This window comes from Pantherophis guttatus, chromosome 10, assembly GCF_059756535.1.
Source record: "Pantherophis guttatus breed Tessera chromosome 10, ASM5975653v1, whole genome shotgun sequence".
Lineage (NCBI taxonomy): Eukaryota > Metazoa > Chordata > Lepidosauria > Squamata > Colubridae > Pantherophis > Pantherophis guttatus.
The window spans coordinates 1,678,067-1,699,298 of record NC_142072.1 but is presented as its reverse complement, the minus strand read 5'-3'; the positions used below and the strand labels follow the sequence as shown (position 1 = coordinate 1,699,298).

Genomic DNA, 21,232 nt, shown 5'->3' with positions numbered 1-21,232 from the left:
GTCTGGAGAATTCTGGGAGTTGAAGTCCACAAGTCTTAAAAGATGCCAAAGTTGGGCACTTTACAGACAGCAAACCCCATTCCTGCCAGCACTGATGATGTAACTTACTTGGATAATGAAACGTCTGCAAGAAAACAGCAGGACCTCACAGACCAGCAACTGCCCTCCCCCCCCCATTGTGACTTAAACCTAGTTTCCCACTAAAGACCCTCCCTCTCTTGCAATCCTTGGCCCCCTCTGATGGCTTCTCTCTCGGCTGTTGATGGGAGGAAGAAGCTGTAGTACAGGCAGTCCTCACGACCACAATTTGAGCCCAGAGGTTTTATTGCTAAGAGACATTTTAAGTGAGTTTTTCCCCCATTTTATGATCTTTCTGGCCACGGTTAAGTGATCTACTACAGTGAGGTTAGTAACACCTTTGTTAAATGAATCTGGTTGTGTGTCCCCCCCCCCCACAAGCTTTGCTTGTCAGGAGGTTGCAAACCGTCATAAGTCCATGCCAGTTGCCAAGTGTCTGAATTTCAATCACCAGGGACTGTTTCTCGCATTGCTGGCTGGGGGATTCTGGGAGTTGAAGTCCACCCATCTTCAAGCTACCAAGGTTGAGAAACTGACCAGGGAGATGCTCCAACAGTCATAAGTGTGAAAAAATGGTCATAAGTGGCTTTTTCAGTGCCTTTGCAACAGGTTAAATCCAGGACACCACTTAATGGGGCTATTCGTTTATATGTCACATTTGTGCTGGCTGCCATTTTGCTGGCTGGGGAATTCTGGGAGTTGAAGTCCACCCCTCTTCAAGTGGCAATGGTTGTCTCAGATGAAACCTGACGTAGCGCTCTTTGTTCTTTTGGTAAGTTTTCCTGGCACATTTTTGAAATCCCCTCGGAAAGAGTTTGGGGATTGGGTGGGCCTGGTGCGAAAGTTTTGTTGGCCTTGCAGTACCAGATCAAGACAGCAGAGGGCATTGTCCTCCATGGAAAAATCCCATTGCCCAGATGAAGCTAACTTCGATAGATTTATTTATTGTTTATTGGTTCGATTTATATGCCGCCCTTCTCTGGAGACTCAGGGCAGCTTACAATGCATTAAGCAATATAGCCTTCATACTTTTGTATATACCTGCTTAGTAGGGCTTTCGGCCCCCCCTAAGCGGTGTTCTTTTTTTATACAAAGTCAGCTTATTGCCCCCACAATCTGGGTCCTCATTTTACCTACCTCGAAAGGATGGAAGGCTGAGTCAACCTTGAGCCTGGTGAGATTTGAACTCGCAGTAATTGCAGGCACCTGGTGCTAGTTAACAGCACTTTAGTCTGCTGCGCCACCAAGGCTCTATAGGTTGCCACCAAGGTTGAGGAAAGATGGTGGCTTATGGGTTGTCGCCAAGCAATGCGCATGTCCAGGAAAGATGCTCAGCTGGGGAGGCTTCGGAGGTGCTCCAGAAATCGTACGCATCCATAGGGATCCTGGATTTTGAGCCGTATGCTCTGGTTGCTTCTCCTTTTGGGGTGTCAGGGTTCAAGCAGACTTGGTGACACCGGGAGCAACCACTGATGGGAGGGACCCATAATCAGACAGCCGAAGGAGTCGGGGGGGGGGAATCAACCGAAAGTCAACATCTATGATGGAGCCATCAAAAGAAGAGAGAACTTGGATAGCACCATCCTCTTCACCAGACTCTGCAGATACCATTTCTACAGTGGCTTTGAGGCCCTCCTTCTCCACCAGTTCAAGGTTGACCAAAGACCTTCCCGTCCTTCCGACTGATGAAGTCTGCAGGGTTGCGGGGGTAGGCAAGGACCCCAGTCATGGCTCCCCCTCAACCTCCGCATGCAAAGAGTTTCTGGAACACAAGTCCTGCCCTTCATGCATTGACGTTCCACCCTGAAATTGAGGAGATGTAGGTCCCACTGTTTACACAGCCACGGCCTTCTTTGGCCATGTCTGCTCTTGCCAGCTGCCTCAATTCAAGTGGGCATCTCTCCTTCTCTTAAGGCAGGCGGTACGAGCTTTTACGACAGGTGTACTTCAACTTCCAGAATTCCTGAGCCAGCAGGGAGCACCCATAACTCCAGCAGGCAGACTTGATTGTTGCTTCAGGTTTGAGGGGTTTGTGAAAACGCGTCAAGCCAACTCTCCATCTTGGGGGGCTTCTTGGAGGACAGAAGAGCTGCTGATTGTTTTCCGGAGGAGCTGGTGAAGGTGAATTGCTCATAAACTCTGGAGGTTTTCGTGCTCTCTGAGTTGATGGTTTCCTTGCGGATGTTTCATGACCCAACTGGGTAACATTATCAGTGTTAGGAGGGAGTGGAGTTTGTGGAGAGGAGGAGGAGGAGGAGGACTATGGGGTCCTTGGTGCTCTCTGAGCTTGATGACTTCCTTGTAGACATTTCATGACCCAACTTGGCAGCATCATCAGTACTAGGAGGGAGTGGAGTGTGGAATGGAGGAGGAGGTGGAGGAGAAGGAGGTGAAGGAGGAGGACTGTGGGGTCTTTAGTGCTTCCTGAGCTTGGTGGTTGCCAAGGTTGGAGACCCCTGCTCCATATTGTCATGTTTTTTCCCTCTGAATTAAATTGTAGAAGAGAAACAGCAGATGTCTCCTTCTGTGACGGGAAAGCAGAATTTCAAAAAAAGCATCATCATTTCCCCTTCCATTAATAGCCACCCTTGTGGCTTGCGTGTTCCCCTTTAAAAAATAATAATAATAATAAAGCTATAGCCTATTTAACGCTTGTCCAAGTCTGCCTGGCTCTGATAGGGTGTGGAAATGCGTGCACTTGCACCCCCCCCCCAGATGAAAGAGCAAAAGGGGGTGGGGGGAGTGGGAGTCAGGAGAGCAGGAGGGTCCCCTTAAAATCTCTCCCCACCCATTGAGCAATTCAGGCCGGGACGTCATGCCAAATTTTGTTAAGACCCACATCGTTTGCAAATGCAGGTCCTTGTTGACTTAACAACCGCTCACTTAGTGACCATTTGAAGTTACGGCACTGAAAAACAGTGACTTATATGACCACGTTTCACATGACAGTTGCAGAGTCACATGATCAAAATTCGGCAACTGTCTCGTATTTATGACGGTTGTTGCAATGTCCCATGATCACCATTTTGTGATAGGGAGGGGAGCCTGATTCACTTAACAACCATATGACTCACTTAACCACGGCAGTGATTCACTTAACAACTGTGGTCAAAAGGTTGTAAAATGGCCCAAAATTTACTTAATAAGTGCCTTGTTTAGTAACAGAAATTTGGGGCTCAGGTGAGATGGTAAATCAAGGACTATATTCTGCCAAAATACCTTCTTTTTTCTTCTGATGGGCTTAAGAGTTGGGTGAAGGAATCTTACATCTGCTGGATTTCAACTCCCATGACCCTGGGCAGCTGAGGATTTGTCCTTGTCAGGGAGGGGTAGAGTTAAACTAGGGTGATGAATGAGGCCTTGTAAAGAGGAAGCATGATCTGAGCCGTGTTTTAAGAGCTTTCTTCATTCCATGTTTTCAGGAACACGACTTTGCTTGAAGCAAAGTTTCCATTTAGATAAAAATGCTGCTAGAAGAGAATATCTGCAGCTCAGGGTTGAACTGTGGTCTCTGAGCTTGGTGGTTTCCGTGCACTTTTCATGACCCTTCTAAGTAAGATCATCAGTGGTAGAAGGGAGAGGGAGTGAGGTGTGTGTGGAGGGAGGAGGAGGAGGAGGGTTGTGGGGTCCTTGGTGCTCCCTGAGCTTGGAGGTTTCCTTGCAGACGTTTCATGACCCAATAAAGTAACATCATCAGTGCCGGAAGGAAGTTGGGTTTGCTCTCTTTACATACAAGTATTGCCAGTATTGGTTGGAACGTGGTTTTCTTCTTGGTGGTCCCTTAGTTAGGCTGTTGCTTACTGTTTGATTGTTGGCCAGAGTCGCTCCATCCTTCATTGGGATCTTGTTTACCGCTGGATGATTAATCTAGCGTTAACCCCCATCTGAAAGACCTCTTCCTACCGAGCTGTTGTAGAACTTATTCCCGAATTCCAACACGACACGGGAAGCAAGGGGAAAACGAAAGCCATCCTTCCTCCAAAATGGGAATAATTTTAATTCAACCAAAATCTAAATGAACCCACTGGGCTTCATTTTATAACCTCACCCCCCCCACCCCTGCCTGGAGTAGAGGAAAATTCTGCTGGCCGCCTCATCTGACATCTCCTTGATCCAGCTATTTCCAAGAATGGGGATGTTGGTTTCGTAAGATCTCTGGAAGCATGGGTGGGTGGGTGGGTGGCTGTTTCTGGGCCAAACGGAGTGGGGGAATGGCTTCCATCAGCCCCGCCCACCCTTTTTGAGTAATGCTCCCGTTCCCCCCACCCACGTCTTTCCTTCTTGACTTGAGTTCAAGAACTGTCGCAAGAATGGGTTGCTCAAACTTCTAGCGTTCGCTGGCAGAAGAGGAAGTCCTGTTGACATCCAGGAGTTTCCTCCACCACGGGACTGGAGAGGGTCATGCCGTTGAGGGCTAGGATGCTCAGATGCCCACAGAGAAAGGAGGAGCCTTCAGGGAGGGCTTTGAAAAGTGGTGGGACTCAACCTCCAGCTGTGTGAAAAGGCCCAACCTTTCCTCCCCTCCCTGAGGCCGTTGGCCGACACGACAGGTTTAAGAGGAAGGCCATCCCATTTTGGGGGGGAAGAGCTTCTCCGTCTGCCTCTATGGCTTCCATTGAGCTCCTCGCTCAAAGAGAGGAGGGATTTGTTGAGTTAGCAAGAAGCCTGATGAAATCATGGGGTTGGGAAGGACCTTGGAGGTCTTCTAGGCCCAGAGGTCTCCAACCTTGGCAACTTTAAGACTTGTGGACTTCAACTCCCAGAGTTCCTCAGCCAGCTTTGCTGGCTGAGGAACTCTTGGAGTTGAAGTCCACAAGTCTTAAAGTTGCCAAGGTTGGAGACCCCCTCCTCTGCTCAAGCAGGAAACCTCATACCATCCCGGATAAATGGCTAGTCAATCTTTTCTTGAAGAACATCTAGTGATGGAGCATCCACAACTCCAAGAGGCAAACTCGATCATTGCTTCAGGTTGAAGATTTTCGTGAAAACGTGTCAAGCCAACTCTCTATCTTGGGGACCTCCTGGAGGACAGAAGAGCTGCTGATTGTTCTCAGAAGGAGACAATGAATTGCTTATAAACTGCGGGGTCCTTGGTTCTCTTTGTGCTGTGTGGCTTTTCTTGCAAACTCTTCATTACCCAACTGGGTAACATCATCCATGCAGCTGATAAACAGGGATTAAGTCCAGACAAACGATCTAGCAGACAAACAGTATCTTAATCAAAGAACAAACGAGGGGGAAAAGCACACTCCCACTCTCAGAGGTAGGGCAAGCTACTGTATATAAACAGAGCAAACCCAACACTCACCAACACTGATGATGTTACCAAATTGGGTCATGAAAAGTCTGCAAGAAAACAAGCAAGCACAAGGGAACCTCTACGAAGTCAAAGAAAATCTGAAGATCTCCAAGGAGCTATGAAGACACGAAAAAGGGATCAACTGGTCATTTTAATCCCGGACATGATCGGAGACAAATCTTGTTTGTCCGGGGTGGCCAAAAACCAGGAGGAATCTGGTAGCACCTTTTCCAGCTAACAAAATTTATTAAAAGTCAGAAGGTTCGGCTTCTGCCTTCTAATAAACTTTTGTTAGCTGGAAAAAGTGCTACCAGACTTCTGATTTCCGATCCGTGGAAGGCTTGTCGTAAGGCAAAATTCTTTCATCTGCTTTTTCCTTTCAGTTCTGGATTTTCTAGTGATGAGAAATAATTTTAAACAGGGGTCAGGAAGAACCATGAGTGAAAGGGACGAGTTGTTAAGCCTCCAAGTGGTTGCCCTAACTAACCCTTGTAAAAAATCCACTTCATCCCCAAAGAATCTTAACACTTCCAGCAAAACATTCGATTTTTTTTTTCTTTTAAAAAGCCAGTCATGTTTTGTTCTCATTCTCCCCAAAAAAAACCACAATCCCATTTGAATTGGAAAAAAGATGTTGGGCCAAAAAATCAAATCATATAAAAATAAATGGAAGCAACAAAGACCAGGCCAGATTCCTTTGGGAGAAATTCAGCTGCTTTGGAAGCCAGAATAGAAGCATAGAACCCCTAGTTGAGTTTATGTTGTGGCGTGTCGGCATTTCTGAGGGTTTTACGAGCCACCGAGCATCTGAAGATCCTGGGGGTTTAAAAATAATAATCTAAGAAATAAGTTAAAGTTAGATGGAGAGAGAAAGGTTTATTTTCAGTGCTTCCTTTATTTCTTCAAGACTTTTCCACTTGTTCTCCGGACCTCTTCAGTGCAGCCAGCAGCCTCCGGCCTTAAGTGGTACCCAAAAAGGCGAGCATCACTAGTCACACCTGAAGTCAGAGAAGGGTGTGTTGGAGCCCAAGAGGTGCAAAGTAAACCCCAGGTTGTTCACTTGTGTTTCTCCCAGCCCCTCCCTCCGATTTAGCCCCCTTGGGAGGCAGAACGGACCTTCCCTTCTCCTGCACCCGAAGCCCTCAACGTTTCTCAACCTGGGTTGGACTAGAAGACCTCCAAGGTCCCTCCCAGCTCTGTTATCCTTTCCCAAACAGCTTTTCCAAGGAGATGGTCCTTCTGTTCCTGTTGATTCTTGGACTCTCGGGGATGGTGGGAGGGGGCCCTTCCCGCCCAGCTCCCCAGGCCCTCCCCACTTGCCCCCTTCCCCTTGCCAAGGAGCCCCAAATTCCAACGTCCGAGCAGGGGACTTCTCAGCAGACCGACTGGGCTTGGCAGGGGAGGCTGTCCTGAACCCTGAGCGTGGTCGTCCCTTTGGGCGGCCGAAACCAGCAGGGCCAGCTGAGCTGGTAGCAGAAGAAATGGCGGAGGCTGCGGAAGACGGCATGGCGGAAGATGATGAAGAGCCATGGGTCCACGATGGGATTCAGCGCACTCAAGCGGAAGGCTACCATGTCGGCCGCTTCGCTGTGGTCCGGATCGATGCCACCGATGTAAGCTCGGATCTAGAGGGCAACGGGAAACAAGGGATTAGCAAGCAAGCTCAGGGAGCACCAAGGATCCCACAGTCCTCCTCTTCCTCCTCCTCTCCACAAGCCCCACTGTCTTCTACCACTGATGATGTTCCCTAGTTGGGTCATGAAATGTCTGCAAGGAAACCAAGCTCAGAGAGTTCCAAGGAACCTACAGTTCTCCTCATTCTCCTCCTTCTTTCCACAGCTTCTCTTCTAGAACTGATGGGGTTACCCAGATGGGTAATGTCATGTCTGCAAGAAAACAACCAAGGACACTATAGTCTTCCTCCTCCTCCTCCTCCTCCTCTCCACAAACCCCTCTCCCTTCTAGCACTGATGATGTTCCCTAGCTGGGTCATGAAACGTCTTCAAGAAAGCCACCGAACTCAGAGAGCACCAAGGACCCCACGTTTCAACCCTGAGCTACAAATGTTGAAATCCACAAGTCTTAAAAAAACGGCCAAACTTGGAGATCCTTGCTGATTTGTTCCCAGATCACTCGCAATTGTTCCAAGATTTGAAAAACGACCCACTCCATCATAGGACCCCAACCTCACAAGTCAAAGTTTGTCACTTCCGCAGATATTCGTCTTGAGAGATTCACGGGGTGAATTCTGTCCTAGGTGCCACGAAACCCCTGGAATTTGGGGCTTTTGAAAAATCACCTTTGTTTATTTGATTTTTCACTTTTTTTTTTCCATTTTATCCTTGCAACAATCTTTGTGCCGTGGACCAGACTGGCTCAAAGGCCACCCCATTTTCAGCTTCTTGGCCGGAGGAGTCTGGACTCCCGAATTAAAGATTAATGTGATGGAGTCCAGGTTATTTATAATGTACATGATCTCCAAACTGGTTTCTATTTTTGTCCTAATTGCTCTGTTCTTCCCCCAAATGAATAGCAGAAATTTTGGGTTTTTTTTTTTTCTTAAAGAAAATTGAGAGCAATTTTGACCTCTTAACTCTGCTGATTGCAAAAGTCCTGAGAAAAGAGGGTGGGAACTGAGGAACGGAGGGCTGGAGGAAAGAAGAAGCATGCATAAGGGCAGGGACAGGGCTTCTGTTGCAGGCACCCAGGGGGTCCAAAGAAGGTGTTCAACCTGAGCCCACGAGTTTTTTCCAGCTGCGCGTCGCCAGGCAAGGAATGTCTTGCACTCTGACCCAGAAAATCACAGGTTGCAAGTTTGAATTGGGTGTCAGCATCTGTGCGTATCCATAGAAGAAAAATATTTGCAGCTCCGGTTGAACGCTGGGGTCCTTGGTGGTTTCTTGCAGATGTTTCATTACCCAACTAGGGAACATCATCAGTGCTAGAATGCTGTGGGGTTTAGGAAGAGGAGGAGGAGACTGTGGGGTCCTTGGTGCTTTCTGATCTTGGTGGTTTTCTTGCAGATGTTTCATTACCCAACTAGGGAACATCATCAGTTGTAGAAGACAGTAGGGTTTGTGGAGAGGAAGAAGAGAAGGAGGAGAAGGAAGACTATGGGGTCCTTGATGTTCTCTGAGCTTGGTTGTATTTTTGAAGACGTTTCACGACCCAACAAGGTAACATCATCAGCGCTAGAAGGGAATAGGATGCACAGAATGGAAGAGAAGGGAGAATGGGTGACGGAAAAGGGAGGAAAAGAGAAGAGAAGGACGAAGACTGTGGGATCCTTGGTGCTCTCTGACCTTGGTGGTTTTCTTGCAGACATTTAATTACCAAATTAGGTAACATCATCAGTGCTAGAAGGGGGGGGGCAGGACTGTGGGATCCTTGATGCTCTCTGAGCTTGATGATTTCCTTGCAGAGAAGCTGGATTTGCCTAGCGACTCCATCATTCACTTAACCAACTGCATTGATTGACTTAACAACCGTGGCCAAAAGGTTCTAAAATTGGGTGCAACTTTACTCAACAATTCCTTTGCTTCGCGACGGAAATTTCGGTGCCTGCTGTGGTCCTAAGTCGAGGACTGCCTACAGAGGACATTGCAAACAGATGGTAACGCTGCTGTCCTCTCCCTGACCTATATTCCCTTTATGACAAAGCCCAATAAAAATTTGATCTGTGCCCAGGATGCAAAAACTAAGCCAGGCTTTGTTAACGGAGGTGGAAATTTACAAGAAGGATGGCTTTTTAAGCAGAGCTTGTATTTATAAATGCTGATCTGTATTTTTAGCTTGTGTCTGTCAGGCTAAAAAAAAAAATCCTCTTCCTTTTAAAAAACAAATGGATGCCCTTAAAAGAAACCCAAGGAATATTTATTTTTGGCAGATGTTTAACGACACAAGAATCTGCAGTTTTAGCCAGTTGGAGGAACCTTTGATCAGGTAAAAGGAGACCCAGAACCAGCCAAACAGAGAAAAGAATTAAAAGATTTACACAAATTCCCGGCTCAGTGAATGGAAAGTTTTGGGATCGTTAAATCACTTCCCAACTGACCTAAATTCATTAAGAGATTCTCATGTTTGCTTATAATAATAATGAATGGTTATATATATATCTATAACATTCTATATCAGTGTTTCTCAACCTTGGAAGCTTGAAGATGGGTGGACTTCAACTCCCAGAATCCCCCAGCCAGCGCTGCTGGCTGGGGGATTCTGGGAGTTGAAGTCCACCCATCTTCAAGCTACCAAGGTTGAGAAACACTGTTCTATATATACGATATACTACATCTATACTCTCTATCCTCCTGCAGCCTGGTGATCCCAGATTAAATGAAATCGGACTTCAGATTAAAATCTTTGTTGGATGAAACGCAATTTCTTCGGAATGCTAGTTTATAAAGCACTTTGAAAAGCATTTGCAGTGACACTAACAAAGAAAGGGAAAAAACATTAACGTCTTGGTTATGTTGCAAATGCTGCAGCTGTGTTTTTATAAGTGCCTTTTTGTAAGTGCTTGTTTTTTTTAAAATGTGGGTTTGGTTGTTATTGTTTTTTAAACTCATCCAAATTCTCCCTTCCATTAAATATCAATCTGATTCTGGACAGAAAAACAGTCTATTAGTCAGTTGCTGTGTTAAGCTTGCCATATTTCAAAATGGAAAGAGCGGAGCGGGTTTGCCATTTTGTAAAAGGATGGCATCTTTGGAAATTGACCTCCTCACAAGGATACTTGGATACTGCAGATGCCAAAAAAGCCAACGCAGTTCTAGGCTGCATTAACAGAGGGAGAGAATCAAGATCACACGACGTGTTAATACCACTTTATAAGGTCTTGCTAAGGCCACACTTGGAATATTGCATCCAGTTTTGCTCTCGCCATGCTATTAAAAAGATGTTGAGACTCTGGAAAGAGTGCAGAGAAGAGCAACCAAGAGGATTAGGACATATAAAGAACGGTTGCTGGAACTGGGTATGACTAGTTTAATGAAAAGAAGGCCCAGGGATGACATGGTAGCATCTTCCAATATTTGAGAGGCTGCCATGAAGAAGAGGAAAGGGTCAACCTATTCTCCAAAGCACTTAAAGGCAGGACAAGAAGCAACGGATGGGAACTCATCAAGGAGAGAAGCAACCTGGAATTAAGAAGAAACTTCCTAAAAGTGAGAAAACAATCAGTGGAACAGCCCTGCTTTCAGAAGTTGTGGATGCTTCATCACTGGAGGTTTTCAAGAGGAAACTGGACAGCCATTTGACCAGGATGATATAGGGTTTCCTGGTTGGGCCAGAAGACCTCCAAGATGCCTTCCAACGCTTGTTATTCTGTTCTTTGTTTTAGAAAAATATTTGCTCCACTTGGAGAAACAGCTAAGCCTTTCCAAAGAGAAAACCTCTCGGGATGCTGGTTGAAAAATGACTAAATTTTGCTCCCCCCTCATAGATATGCAGGAGGGCCTCGAGCCAGCAGCTGGGTTGGCCTGGCCGACCTAGGATGGGAACGGTAGTGCATCAGATCTGGCCAGCTCCTTTGCTTGCAAAACGCTTTGCCCCCATTTCGTGAGGCTTCCCCCCAAGGAATAGAAGGGGATATTCTGGGAAGAGAGAGCTGGGAAGATGAGGCGAATCAGGATTTGGAAGAAGAAAAGGGTGGAGGAGGTCCCATTATGGAAATTATCAGGAAACGGTCTTTCTTGATAAGGTTCCCAGGGTAGGGTGAGTTTTTCTCAACTTCGGCCACTTTAAGACGAGTGGACTTCAACTCCTGGAATTCCCCAGACTGACTGCTAATGAACTTGAAAAGCGGTGGACTTCAGGTCCCAGAAGCCCCCAGGAAACATGGCTGGGGAGTTCTGGGAGCGGAAGTCCACCTCTCTTAAAGCACGCTAACTGGGGGATTCTGGGAGCTGTAGTCCACACATCTTCGAGTTCAAGAGTGTGCTGGCTGGGGAATTCTGGGAGTTGAAGTCCACCCTTCTTTGTTGTTGTTAGTTGTGAAGTTGTGTCCGACCCATCGCAACCCCATGGACAATGTTCCTCCAGGGCTTCCTGTCCTCTACCATTCTCTGGAGTCCATTTAAGCTCACACCGACTGCTTCAGTGACTCCATCCAGCCACCTCGTTCTCTGTCGTCCCCTTCTTCTTTTGACCTCCATCTTTCCCAGCATTATCCACCCCTCTTAAAGCACGCTAACTGGGGGATTCTGGGAGTTGTAGTCCACACATCTTCAAGTTCAAGAGTGTGCTGGGTAGGGAATTCTGGGAGTTGTAGTCCACCCCTCTTAAAGTCACTGAGGTTGAGAAACTTTTCTCCAAAGAAAGAAGGATGCTAGTTGTAATAGACACCGGGACAGGATGGCTGGGAATTTTGGGAGTGGGAGTCTCAGCACTTCTGGAAGGCGCCAGATTCAAGAGGGCTCGTCTCGAAACCTTTGGCCGCTGCCAACTGGGCTGTGTATGCCAGGCTTGTTTTAAGTCAACAGCTGCATTTGGTCTTGGAGGATAATCTTGGCCAGTGGCCAACGCGGGACCCAATTAAATTCGATCCCACTGCTGTGGAATGAAAATGGCATTCAACGAAACGCAAGCCTCCCCCCTTTCCCTTCCTTCCCGGGTATCCAATAATGTTCCACTTTTACAATAAAAAGGGCAATTTGCCATCCACTCTGCCCTGGCCGGCAGAGTTTTCAGATGGAGATGGGTTCCGAGAGGAGAGGAAAGGGAAATTGCCCTCTCCTAGTGCTGGCCTGATTCCCTGGCCCATATTCCACAGCTGGGAGCGAGAGACAGGCAGCAGTTAGAAGTATTTTCCCATCTTTCCTGAGCCCACAAGGAGATGCCCTCCGGAGACCAGTCTGAGTTTTTTCCTGTTCTGCAGAGCGATAATTACTGCCTTAATGGCTTTTCAGCTTCATGCTTCCTTTTTCCAATGTCTTTGTCTGCATCCTTTGGGATAACTGTTTTCCCAGGGATCACGGCCGTTGAAGCCCCCTCCTTTTTTAAGTGCATGGTCGACCCCTCCCCGATTCTTTTTTTTATATATATAATTTTTATTAATAATAAAAAGAAAAAACAAAACCAACATAAATACATTGAAACGACATACAAAACGAACACACATCAATTCAGTCCAATGACTGACTCTTAGAAGATACTACAATGGTGGGTTATTTTTCATATTTCTATTTGTATCAATATCTACAGTCACCTATTTACTTGGTTATATATGTACATATATAGTTGACTCCTTATTTACTTCTATGCATTTCTATTGAATAGTCGAAAATCATCTTTATATTCCTATTTTTGCCTCCAGCCAGCTGTACCATCTTTGCCATACTAAATAGTAATCAGTATCATCTTTCTCTTGTATTTCTTTTGTGAGCTTATCCAATTCTGCACATTCTGTAATTTTAGCTATTATTTTGTCTTCTGTGGGTAACTGTTCAGATTTCCAATGTTGGGCAAAGAGTATACGTGCTGCTGTGAGGATATGGATGATCAGATATTTTATTTCTTTGGTATATTGTGCTGTGATTATTCCCAATAAAAAGGTTTCCGGCCTCATTTCCAGTTTTTGTTTCGTGATTTCTTCAATCATTGTTTTAATTTGTTGCCAGTATTGTTTTGCCCTTCGGCATAGCCACCAGAGATGATAATATGTCCCTTTCTATGATTTACATTTCCAGCACAACCCTCCCCGATTCTTTTGACCCCCCCTGTCAAAACCCTACACCAGAGGTGTGGACCCCAACCTCTAAATCAGGCAGCTTTGGCCCCTTGGCAAGTCGTTCTTATAAGGCCTCTCTCAATTATTGACACAGCCTTACCCAAACAGCCTTTTGTGCTAACTTATCACATCCTGACGGCTTTCCGTTACACCAGTAATGTACAACAGCCTTCGATCATCCTGTTTTAGCCGGATCCTAAGGAGCGGCGGGTTGGAACTGCCTGGCATTGGATGGCAAGAGGGCAAATTCAGGCATTTGAATATGATAGACTGGAACACTGGGCCCTTTCTAACAAAACTGAAATTCAATGTAGAGAAGAGTAAGGTTTTACATTTTAGGCAGGAAAAACCCAATGCACAGGTATGGACTAGGTAAGTGTTTTTCAACCTTGGAAGCTTGAAGATGGGTGGACTTCAACTCCCAGAATCCCCCAGCCAGCAGCGCTGGCTGGGGGATTCTGGGAGTTGAAGTCCACCCATCTTCAAGCTTCCAAGGTTGAAAAACATTGGACTAGGTGGTATCTGGCTCAATAGCAGTAACTGCGAGAGGGATCTTGAAGTCCTAGTGGACGATCACTTAAATATGAGCCAGCAGTGTGAGGCGGCAGCTAAAAATGCCAATGCAATCCTAGGCTTCATTAACAAAGGGAGAGAATCAAGATCACGTGGCATGTTAGCACCACTTTATAATGCCTTGGTGAGGCCACACTTGGAATATTGCATCCAGTTTTGGTCGCCACGGTGTAAAAAAGATGTGGAGACTCTAGAAAGAGTGCAGAGAAGAGCAACAAAGAGGATTAGGAGGCTAAAACATATGAAGTGTCAGGTTTCGAGGTCGTCTCAAATAAATTGCATTTCAAACAAAGTCTTTGATGGAAAAAAACCTCCCATTTATTAAGCACGACACTCTAAATCCGACGCCATCGCAGCCAACACTGACTTCCAGACCCAAAACCCTCCCTTTCCGTTCCCCACTCCCCTGCACTCATTGGCCATCTTCCAAGTCACTCTACCCCTAATCTACTGCTCCAGCTCAAAGGAATTTTCCCCCTCCCATCCCATCTCCTAGGGGATATTATCTCCAGGGAAAATAAATAGGTGAAAAGTCAAACGTCCCTTTCCAGACGCCTCCGCTTCTCCTTCTTATGTCAGAACTAGAGTAAATGCAGCTTGAATTGCTGACATGAAGAATGGTTGCAGGAATTGGGTATGTCTAGTTTAATGAAAAGAAGGAACAGGGTGATTGATAGAAGTCCTCCAGTATCTGAGGGGCTGCCCCAAAGAAGAGGGGGTCAAGCTATTCTCCAAAGCACCGGAAGGCAGGACAAGAAGTAACGGATGGAAACTAACCAAGGAGAGAAGCAACCTGGAACTACGGAGAAATTTCCTGACAGTGAGAACAATTAATCAGTGGAACAGCTTGCCACCAGAGGTTGTGAGTGCTCCAACACTGGAAGTTTTTAAGAAAAGATTGGACAACCATTTGTGTGAAATGGTAGAGGGTCTCCTTCTTAGGCGGGGGGTTGAAATAGAAGACCTACAATCTCTTTGCAGCTCTGCTATTCTGTTATTTGAAGGCTAAAGCAACCTTGGCAACTTTAAGACTTGCTGACTTCAAACTCCCAGAATTCCCCAGCCAGGAGAAACCGAAGATTCAGGATTAAAGTCGGCTCAATTTCACACCAATAAAGCTTGCCTAGTTATCAGGAACTCCACCCTTCAGTGTACACAATTTCCTATTATGAACTGCTCATAATTTACAACTTGGAGGATTCTTCTAAAAAAGGGGGGGGGCTTCAACTGCACAATCATAGCCGCCATCTTGACTTTTCTGCCCTCCCTCACATCTTTTCCAACCAGGAGGCCGTCAGCCAACATTTAGAACACGAGGCGCTACTTTTCCGCGTCTGTTTTTCGCTTCGTCAGACTTGCAAATTAAAATCAAGTTTTTGGCTTTATTAACGTGCCTCCTTGCATTTCCAGGGAAATCAAAGAGAAAATAAAGGCGAAAAGACAAGATTAAATTTAAAAGCAGCCACCACATCTTGTTTACATCCTGAGGTAAACATGACAAGCTGTGAACTGCCAAGGATTCGGGTGCATTTTTCTATCATGTACAGCATTTCCACCTAATTTGGGCGCAGTTTAAATAATGGCACCTTTTAGAGAACAGAAACCGCCCTTAAATATTGGCACCTTTCTTCCTTCCTTCCTGTGCATTTGAAAAGAATTAGGTTGAGAATGAATTAAAAGAATGAAGTTAAGAGAAACAATGCTGGGGGCCACTTCAACTGCCTTCGTTGTTTATCCCTCTCTAGTCAATTTTAAAAGGCGTCCAGCTTCTGAAAATAATCCCGTTTAATCCATTTCAAGAGCTCTTCTAGTCAATTTCTCGAGCCGTTCTGGTCAATTTCACAGCACCCAGAAGAAAATTCCCTTTGATCTTCAACAGCAGCAGCTTGGCATATCACAGAAAACCCCCAAAACCATCAAGGAAGAAAGGAGGCATTTCAAAACCAGGGGTCCTGTATTCCTTGGTAAATGATGCCAAGGGTAATCTTGGGAATGTGTTTTTTTTTTTTTAAATCACAATAATAGCTGATACTCTCCAATCAAAATCCTGCTTGTTTCCAATGTGCACGTTGCATGCAACCATCCCAGTCAGAATAACAGAAGTTAGTTGGAAGGGACCTTGGAGGTCTTCTAGTCTATCCCCTTGCTTAAGCAGGAAATCCTATACCATGTCAGACAAACAGCTGTCCAATCTTTTCTTGAAAACTTCCAGTGATGGAGCACTCACAATTTCTGAAGCCAAGTTGTTTCACTGATTCATTGTTCCAGTTATCAGGAAATTTCTCCTTAATTCTAGGTTGCTTCTCTCCTTGGTTAGTTTCCATCTGTTGCTTCTTGTCCTGCCTTCTGGTGCTTTGGAGAATAGGTTGACCCTTTCTTCTTTGGGGCAACCCTTAGATATTAGAGCACTGCTATCACGTCACCCCCAAGTCCTTCTTTTCATTAAACTAGATCTACCCAATTCCTGCAACCGTTCTTTGCATGTTCTCCAGACTCCTAAAACATATGCCCAACACTTGAAGGAACTGGGCATGTCTAGTCTAAGGAAGAGAAGGACTGGGGTGTGGGTGGGTGTGACAAGATAGCATCTTGCAATATTTAAGGGGCTGTCACAAAGAAGAGGAGTTGTTGTTTTTTTTGCCAACCTATTGTCCTCCATCTTGGCTTTTTGATCCCAACTGCAAAGACCCCTATTAAACCCCGTGGTTAGGATTCCTGGCACGCAATTGTTCCGCTTGTGTCTCTGTTTGACAACGGTGCCAGGTTGCGCAAAAATGCCCGTTTTTGGGTAAGACTTTTGCCCTTCCCTGTTGTCGAGCTTCCTGACTGACATTGAGATGAAACAATTTGTGTTCCTTCCACTTCCCCCCTTAATTTGCAGCTTTCTCACACATGTTTTCTGTTCTGGTTTTTCCATCCTGTTGATTTGATGGCCAGCCATCCTGAATGCTAATTTTAATGGAAGAAAGGACAGGAAAGTGGCTTTTAACAAGAAGGACCAAGTCCCCGACGTGATTATCATTTCATAAAGCAGCATCTGGGGTTCTTCGTCTTAAAACCGAAGAAGAGATTCTTTACCAAGATAGTGCAGAACGAGGATGGTTTCCCACGTCCATCCCCACCAAAATGGTACACTTAGTCCTCGGTTTACAACCTCTCATTTAGCAACCGTCCCAAGTGACAACAGCATTGGAAGAAGTGAGTTATGACCACTCCTCCCGCTGACCACCTTCTCGGCATCCCCACCGTCCGGTGACAAAAATTTGGATGTTTGGCAACCGGCATGGATGGATGAATTCTGGGAATTGGAGCCCACCCATCTTAAAATTGCCAAGGTTGAGGAACGGGCTCTAAATGAATAAATAATTCCATTGCAAAGGCTATAAACCTGATAACGGGCGTGTGGGGAATTGAAAATGGGGGGGGAGGGAAGGAAGGAAGGAAGGAAGGAAGGATAATGAGTAGAAGATATGCATAAACTGTCTGCTAATTGTCCTATTAGGGAGAAGGAAGAGGAGGGGGAAGAAAAGGGAGGAAAGAAAGAAAGAAAGGAGGGAGGGAGGGAGGGAGGAATGGAAATAAGGAAGAAAGGAGGGAGAGAGAAAGAAAGAAAGAAAAAGGAAGAAATAAAAGAAAAAAGAAAAAGAAAGCAAGGAAGGAAGGAAGGAAGGAAGATGTGAAAAAGAGAAAGGCTCATATCTTTAATTTTTCTGGCTTATTTCTGAACAATTTTTCTCCTTTTCTCCAGAAATGTCCCCTCTTTTAATCAAGACAATCGACTGCACATTATCCAAAACTGGGGGAGAAACCCCAATGATTGCTGCAAAAAAACTGCTGAGTACTCTGTCTTCACCTAACCTCAGCTGATGAACATTGGGGGAGAAGATAAGATAAGGACATCCGCCTTTGTATTCCTGCGGCTGAAATTGCTGACAACTCAACCTCATACTTCAGACAAGGGGCAGCAGGACCCCGATGTTGGGGGGTGGGAGGACAAAGAGAAAGCAGGAAAATTCAGCTTATAAAGATTTTTTTTCATTGTAGAAAACGAGGTGTGTAAGCAGGACAGATGCTGCCCCTAGACAAGGCTGTGTGTCTCCAAGATAGGGGGAGGTTTCCCAAGCTATATTCGGGAATAGATATTTATATCTACATAAAGTGTCGCTTAGGATAGTGAGATGGGTAGCATGAACATTTAATAAGTAAATATATGCATAGATACAGGTAGTCCTTGACTTACGAACACAATTGAGCCCGAAATTTCTGTTCTTAAGTGAGACATTTGTTAAGTGAGTTTTGCCCTGTTTTTAAATCACTCATTCATTCGTTTTTAATTCACTTTGCCCCGTTTTTAATTCACCGAGCGCTAAAAATTGCATAATTCTACACTTTCCCCCATCCTAGAAGTTAAAATTCATGCCAGAAAACGCTTCACTTTTGAATTTCTGTTTTAACGAACTGGCTCCACGTTAAGCCTTTAACGGCAAAAGATCCTTTAGTGACGCTTGAACAGGTGAAATATTTCCCATTTCATGTCGCCCCGAAAGAAGGGACAGGCAGACGCACTTATTCGTTTCTCGAAAGGGCTTATTCTCTGCCAGAAAGACGGCTCGCACAAGCTATTGAAGAAGGAAGAATGCAGATTGTCCTGTTCTCCCCTCCCCACCCTGATTTTGGGGGATTATATACTTCAAAAAAAGGAGGGGGAGAGAGAGAGATAACATCAAAGGAAAACACCGTGGGGAGGGAGAGGAGCAAGGACAGCTTCAAATGTTTTGACTCTTCTGATAATGGCTCTTGTGAAGAAAATCACAGAGAAGCTCAGCTACCATAGAACAGGGGTCTCCAACCTTGGCAACTTTAAGTCTGGAGGACTTCAACTCCCAGAATTCCCCAGCCAGATTTGCTGGGAGTTGAAGTCCTCCAGGCTTAAAGTTGCCAAGGTTGGAGACCCCTGCTATTATATGTCCGGGGTAGGAGATGGATCCACTCCCTGCTGCTAAAACCATTTTTCTGGAATCTCTCCTCCACAATGCCAGCTCTGGGGTACACTCAACAAGATATGATGAGTGGGGCATTGGGCTTTTGGGGTTATGGAAGATTTTGAAGGAAGGTTGGGGTCACCACTCCTTAGACTAGAAAAGTGTTTGTTAACATTAGTGCGCTTGAAGATGGGTGGATTTCAACTCCCAGAATTCCCTAGTCAGCATGCGGTTGAGCTGGAAGATGTCCCCAGCTGACATGGAGGACTTCCAGAATTCCCCAGCCGACATGGACAAGTCCCTACAGTTTTCTTGGCAAGGTTTGTCATAAATGTGTTACCATTGCCTCCTTCCTAGGGCTGAGAGAAAGTGACTGGCTCATAGTCACCCTGCTGGCTTTGCGCCTTAAGCAGAACTAGAACTCTCAGTCTCCCGGTTTCTAGTCTGATACTTTCACCAGGACACCAAACTGGCTCTTTTCCCAGGCATTTCCCATCTCTTCCAACACAGGCTGTGGCACGAAGGCAGCCCCCCCACCCACCCTCTACGTGACCCCTTCCCAGGGCTGCTGATTGTGCCCGGAGGGGGCGCCACACCTACCGTGAGGGGCAACGTGCAGATGACGAAGATGACCGTCATGAGAGCAAGCAAGATCAGGTAGTCCACCTCTTCCTCCCCTCGGCTGAACCAGCTCTTCTTCCGGCGCTGGCCCGTGCCCAGGGAGCCCCTCCGGCGGTGCCTCTGTTTCTGGTACATCTGGCAGAGGCTGACAATGACCAGTCCGTTGCAGAGGAAGATGGCCACGATCAGGAGAGCCATGACGGTGGCGTAGGACAAGGAGAAGGCCACGTCCCTGTAGCCCACGGCCATGTCTTTGTCCATCTGGACGAAGCACCAGGTGCCCGGACAGTATTGTTTGAACTTGCCAACTTTCAGGAAGGGCAGGGCGCAGAAGAGGCCGCTGAAGACGTAGGTGAGGGGCAGGCAGAGCTTGACCCACCGCCGGACGTGGTGCTGCGAGTAGACGTAGGGGTAGCTGATGGCCAGGCACCGTTCCACCGCCATGGCGCAGAGAAGGAACATGGCAGCCAGGCTGAAGTACATCATGGAGAAGGCAAACAAGTTACACAGCCAGTCCCGGCCCCCCACCATCCCCACCAGGGTGGAGTTGCAGGAGTAGGCCACGAAGACCACCGGAGACACCACGCAGGTGCCCGCCAGGTCGGTGACCACCAAGCCGGTCACCAGGATGCAGAAAGACGAGGTCTTGGCCCGCTGGTCTTTCCGGTGGACGCCGAGAATGGCCAGGGCTGCCAAGTTGCCCACCACCCCAGCCGCAAACATGAAGGAGCTGAGGGTGGGGTTGCTGTCCGTCTGCAGGGTGGTGAGGTTGCTGCACTGGCGGGGCAGGCTGCCTGTGAAGCCGGGGGTCCGCGTCGGGCACATTGGCACGGGGGAGACCACCCTGCCAGGAACCTGGAGGGGGAGGGAGGCCCGGGCAGCTTCGGTGGTCCAGAGGAGAGCTTTGACAGGTAACGAAAGTGGCCGCTGGAGAATTGAAAAAGAAATGGTAGCTGGCTCGCCTGCCTGCCAGGAGCACCCAATCTGGCTCCGAGCTCCTCACTGAGGTCTAGCAGCTTGACAGCATCCAAGGACGGCGGCGGGCGGAATACCTGCACCTCTTGGAAGGCAGAAAGCAGAAGTCGGGTCTGGTTTGGTGGCTGGGGCGTTCCCGCTCTCCTCCGGCGGTTGGGGTGCGGGTGGGTGGTGGGTGGGCGGGGGTCTCCTCCTCCTCCTCCGCCTCTTCTGGGCTGCCGGGAGGGTCGCTGTGCCTGGGGCGGACGGACGGACGCGCGAGCATCGGAGCCGTCCGGCGCTGCCTGCAGAAGCCACGGGGCTGAGAAGCTGCAGCAACGGGCGGGGACTGGGGCGAGCCTGGCCGCCCCCACCCCGCTGGGGCCAAGCGCCAATGGGCGGTGCGGGCTTCTGCCTGCCCTCCTCCCCCCCCACCCACTCCCCCCACCCCCCCCTCTCTCTCTCTCTGGCTCAGGATCCCTCCGACCCTCCGGGACCCGCCTGGGGGCTCTTGCGCAACGCCCACCCCTCCGATCCAGAAGCAAGGGCAGGAGCCGCCACCAAGGAGGGCTGGGCAGCTGCTTATTGGCCGGAGCGGACCCCCCCCACACACACACGTCCAAAATCGGGGTCCGGGCGGTCCCGAGGGATCTCTTAAGAAGGTGGATCCCGGATCCCCGAGGCGGGGGCGTTGGAAGGCAACCCCCGCGTTCCGTTCCCACGGTTTCTGACCACCCCCGACCCCCATTAGGGTCCGCTCATTCTCCCCCTTTTCCCCCCACGGGGAAAGCTGGAGCCAGACTCTACGGAACTCTCCGCCTCAAGGATGAGGACGCCCCCAGTTGGAGAAAAACCAACTCGCCCTTACCCCCCCCTCCCTCCCCCCCCACCCCCCCAAAGGAGCGGGCTGGGTTGGGTTGGGGGCGCCGCGCAGGGCTGGCCGGGACCCGCGAAACGGCTCGGCGACGGGTGATGGGCAGGCTCCGGAGGAAGGCCGTC

The 21,232-nt window shown here is 47.7% G+C and overlaps 1 protein-coding gene across 1 annotated transcript; it reads right to left on the bottom strand.

The window, feature by feature from the left end:
* Window positions 1-6,252: 6,252 nt before the first annotated feature.
* On the bottom strand, window positions 6,253-21,232 carry PTGIR (prostaglandin I2 receptor). Its single transcript, XM_034438211.3, has 2 exons — window positions 19,259-21,232; window positions 6,253-7,002 (listed from the first exon to the last, which is right to left on the bottom strand). The coding sequence occupies exons 1-2, from the start codon at window positions 20,102-20,104 to the stop codon at window positions 6,751-6,753; spliced, it is 1,098 nt and encodes a 365-aa protein (XP_034294102.1). The 5' UTR covers window positions 20,105-21,232; the 3' UTR covers window positions 6,253-6,750.

Bases quoted from the DNA above. Each gene is read 5' to 3' on its own strand.
- PTGIR (XM_034438211.3), bottom strand. From the start codon at position 20,104: ATGTGCCCGACGCGGACCCCCGGCTTCACAGGCAGCCTGCCCCGCCAG. The intron at 7,003-19,258 runs GTAGGTGTGGCG...GTTGCCCTCTAG, and splicing joins TCTGCACGTTGCCCCTCACG to ATCCGAGCTTACATCGGTGG.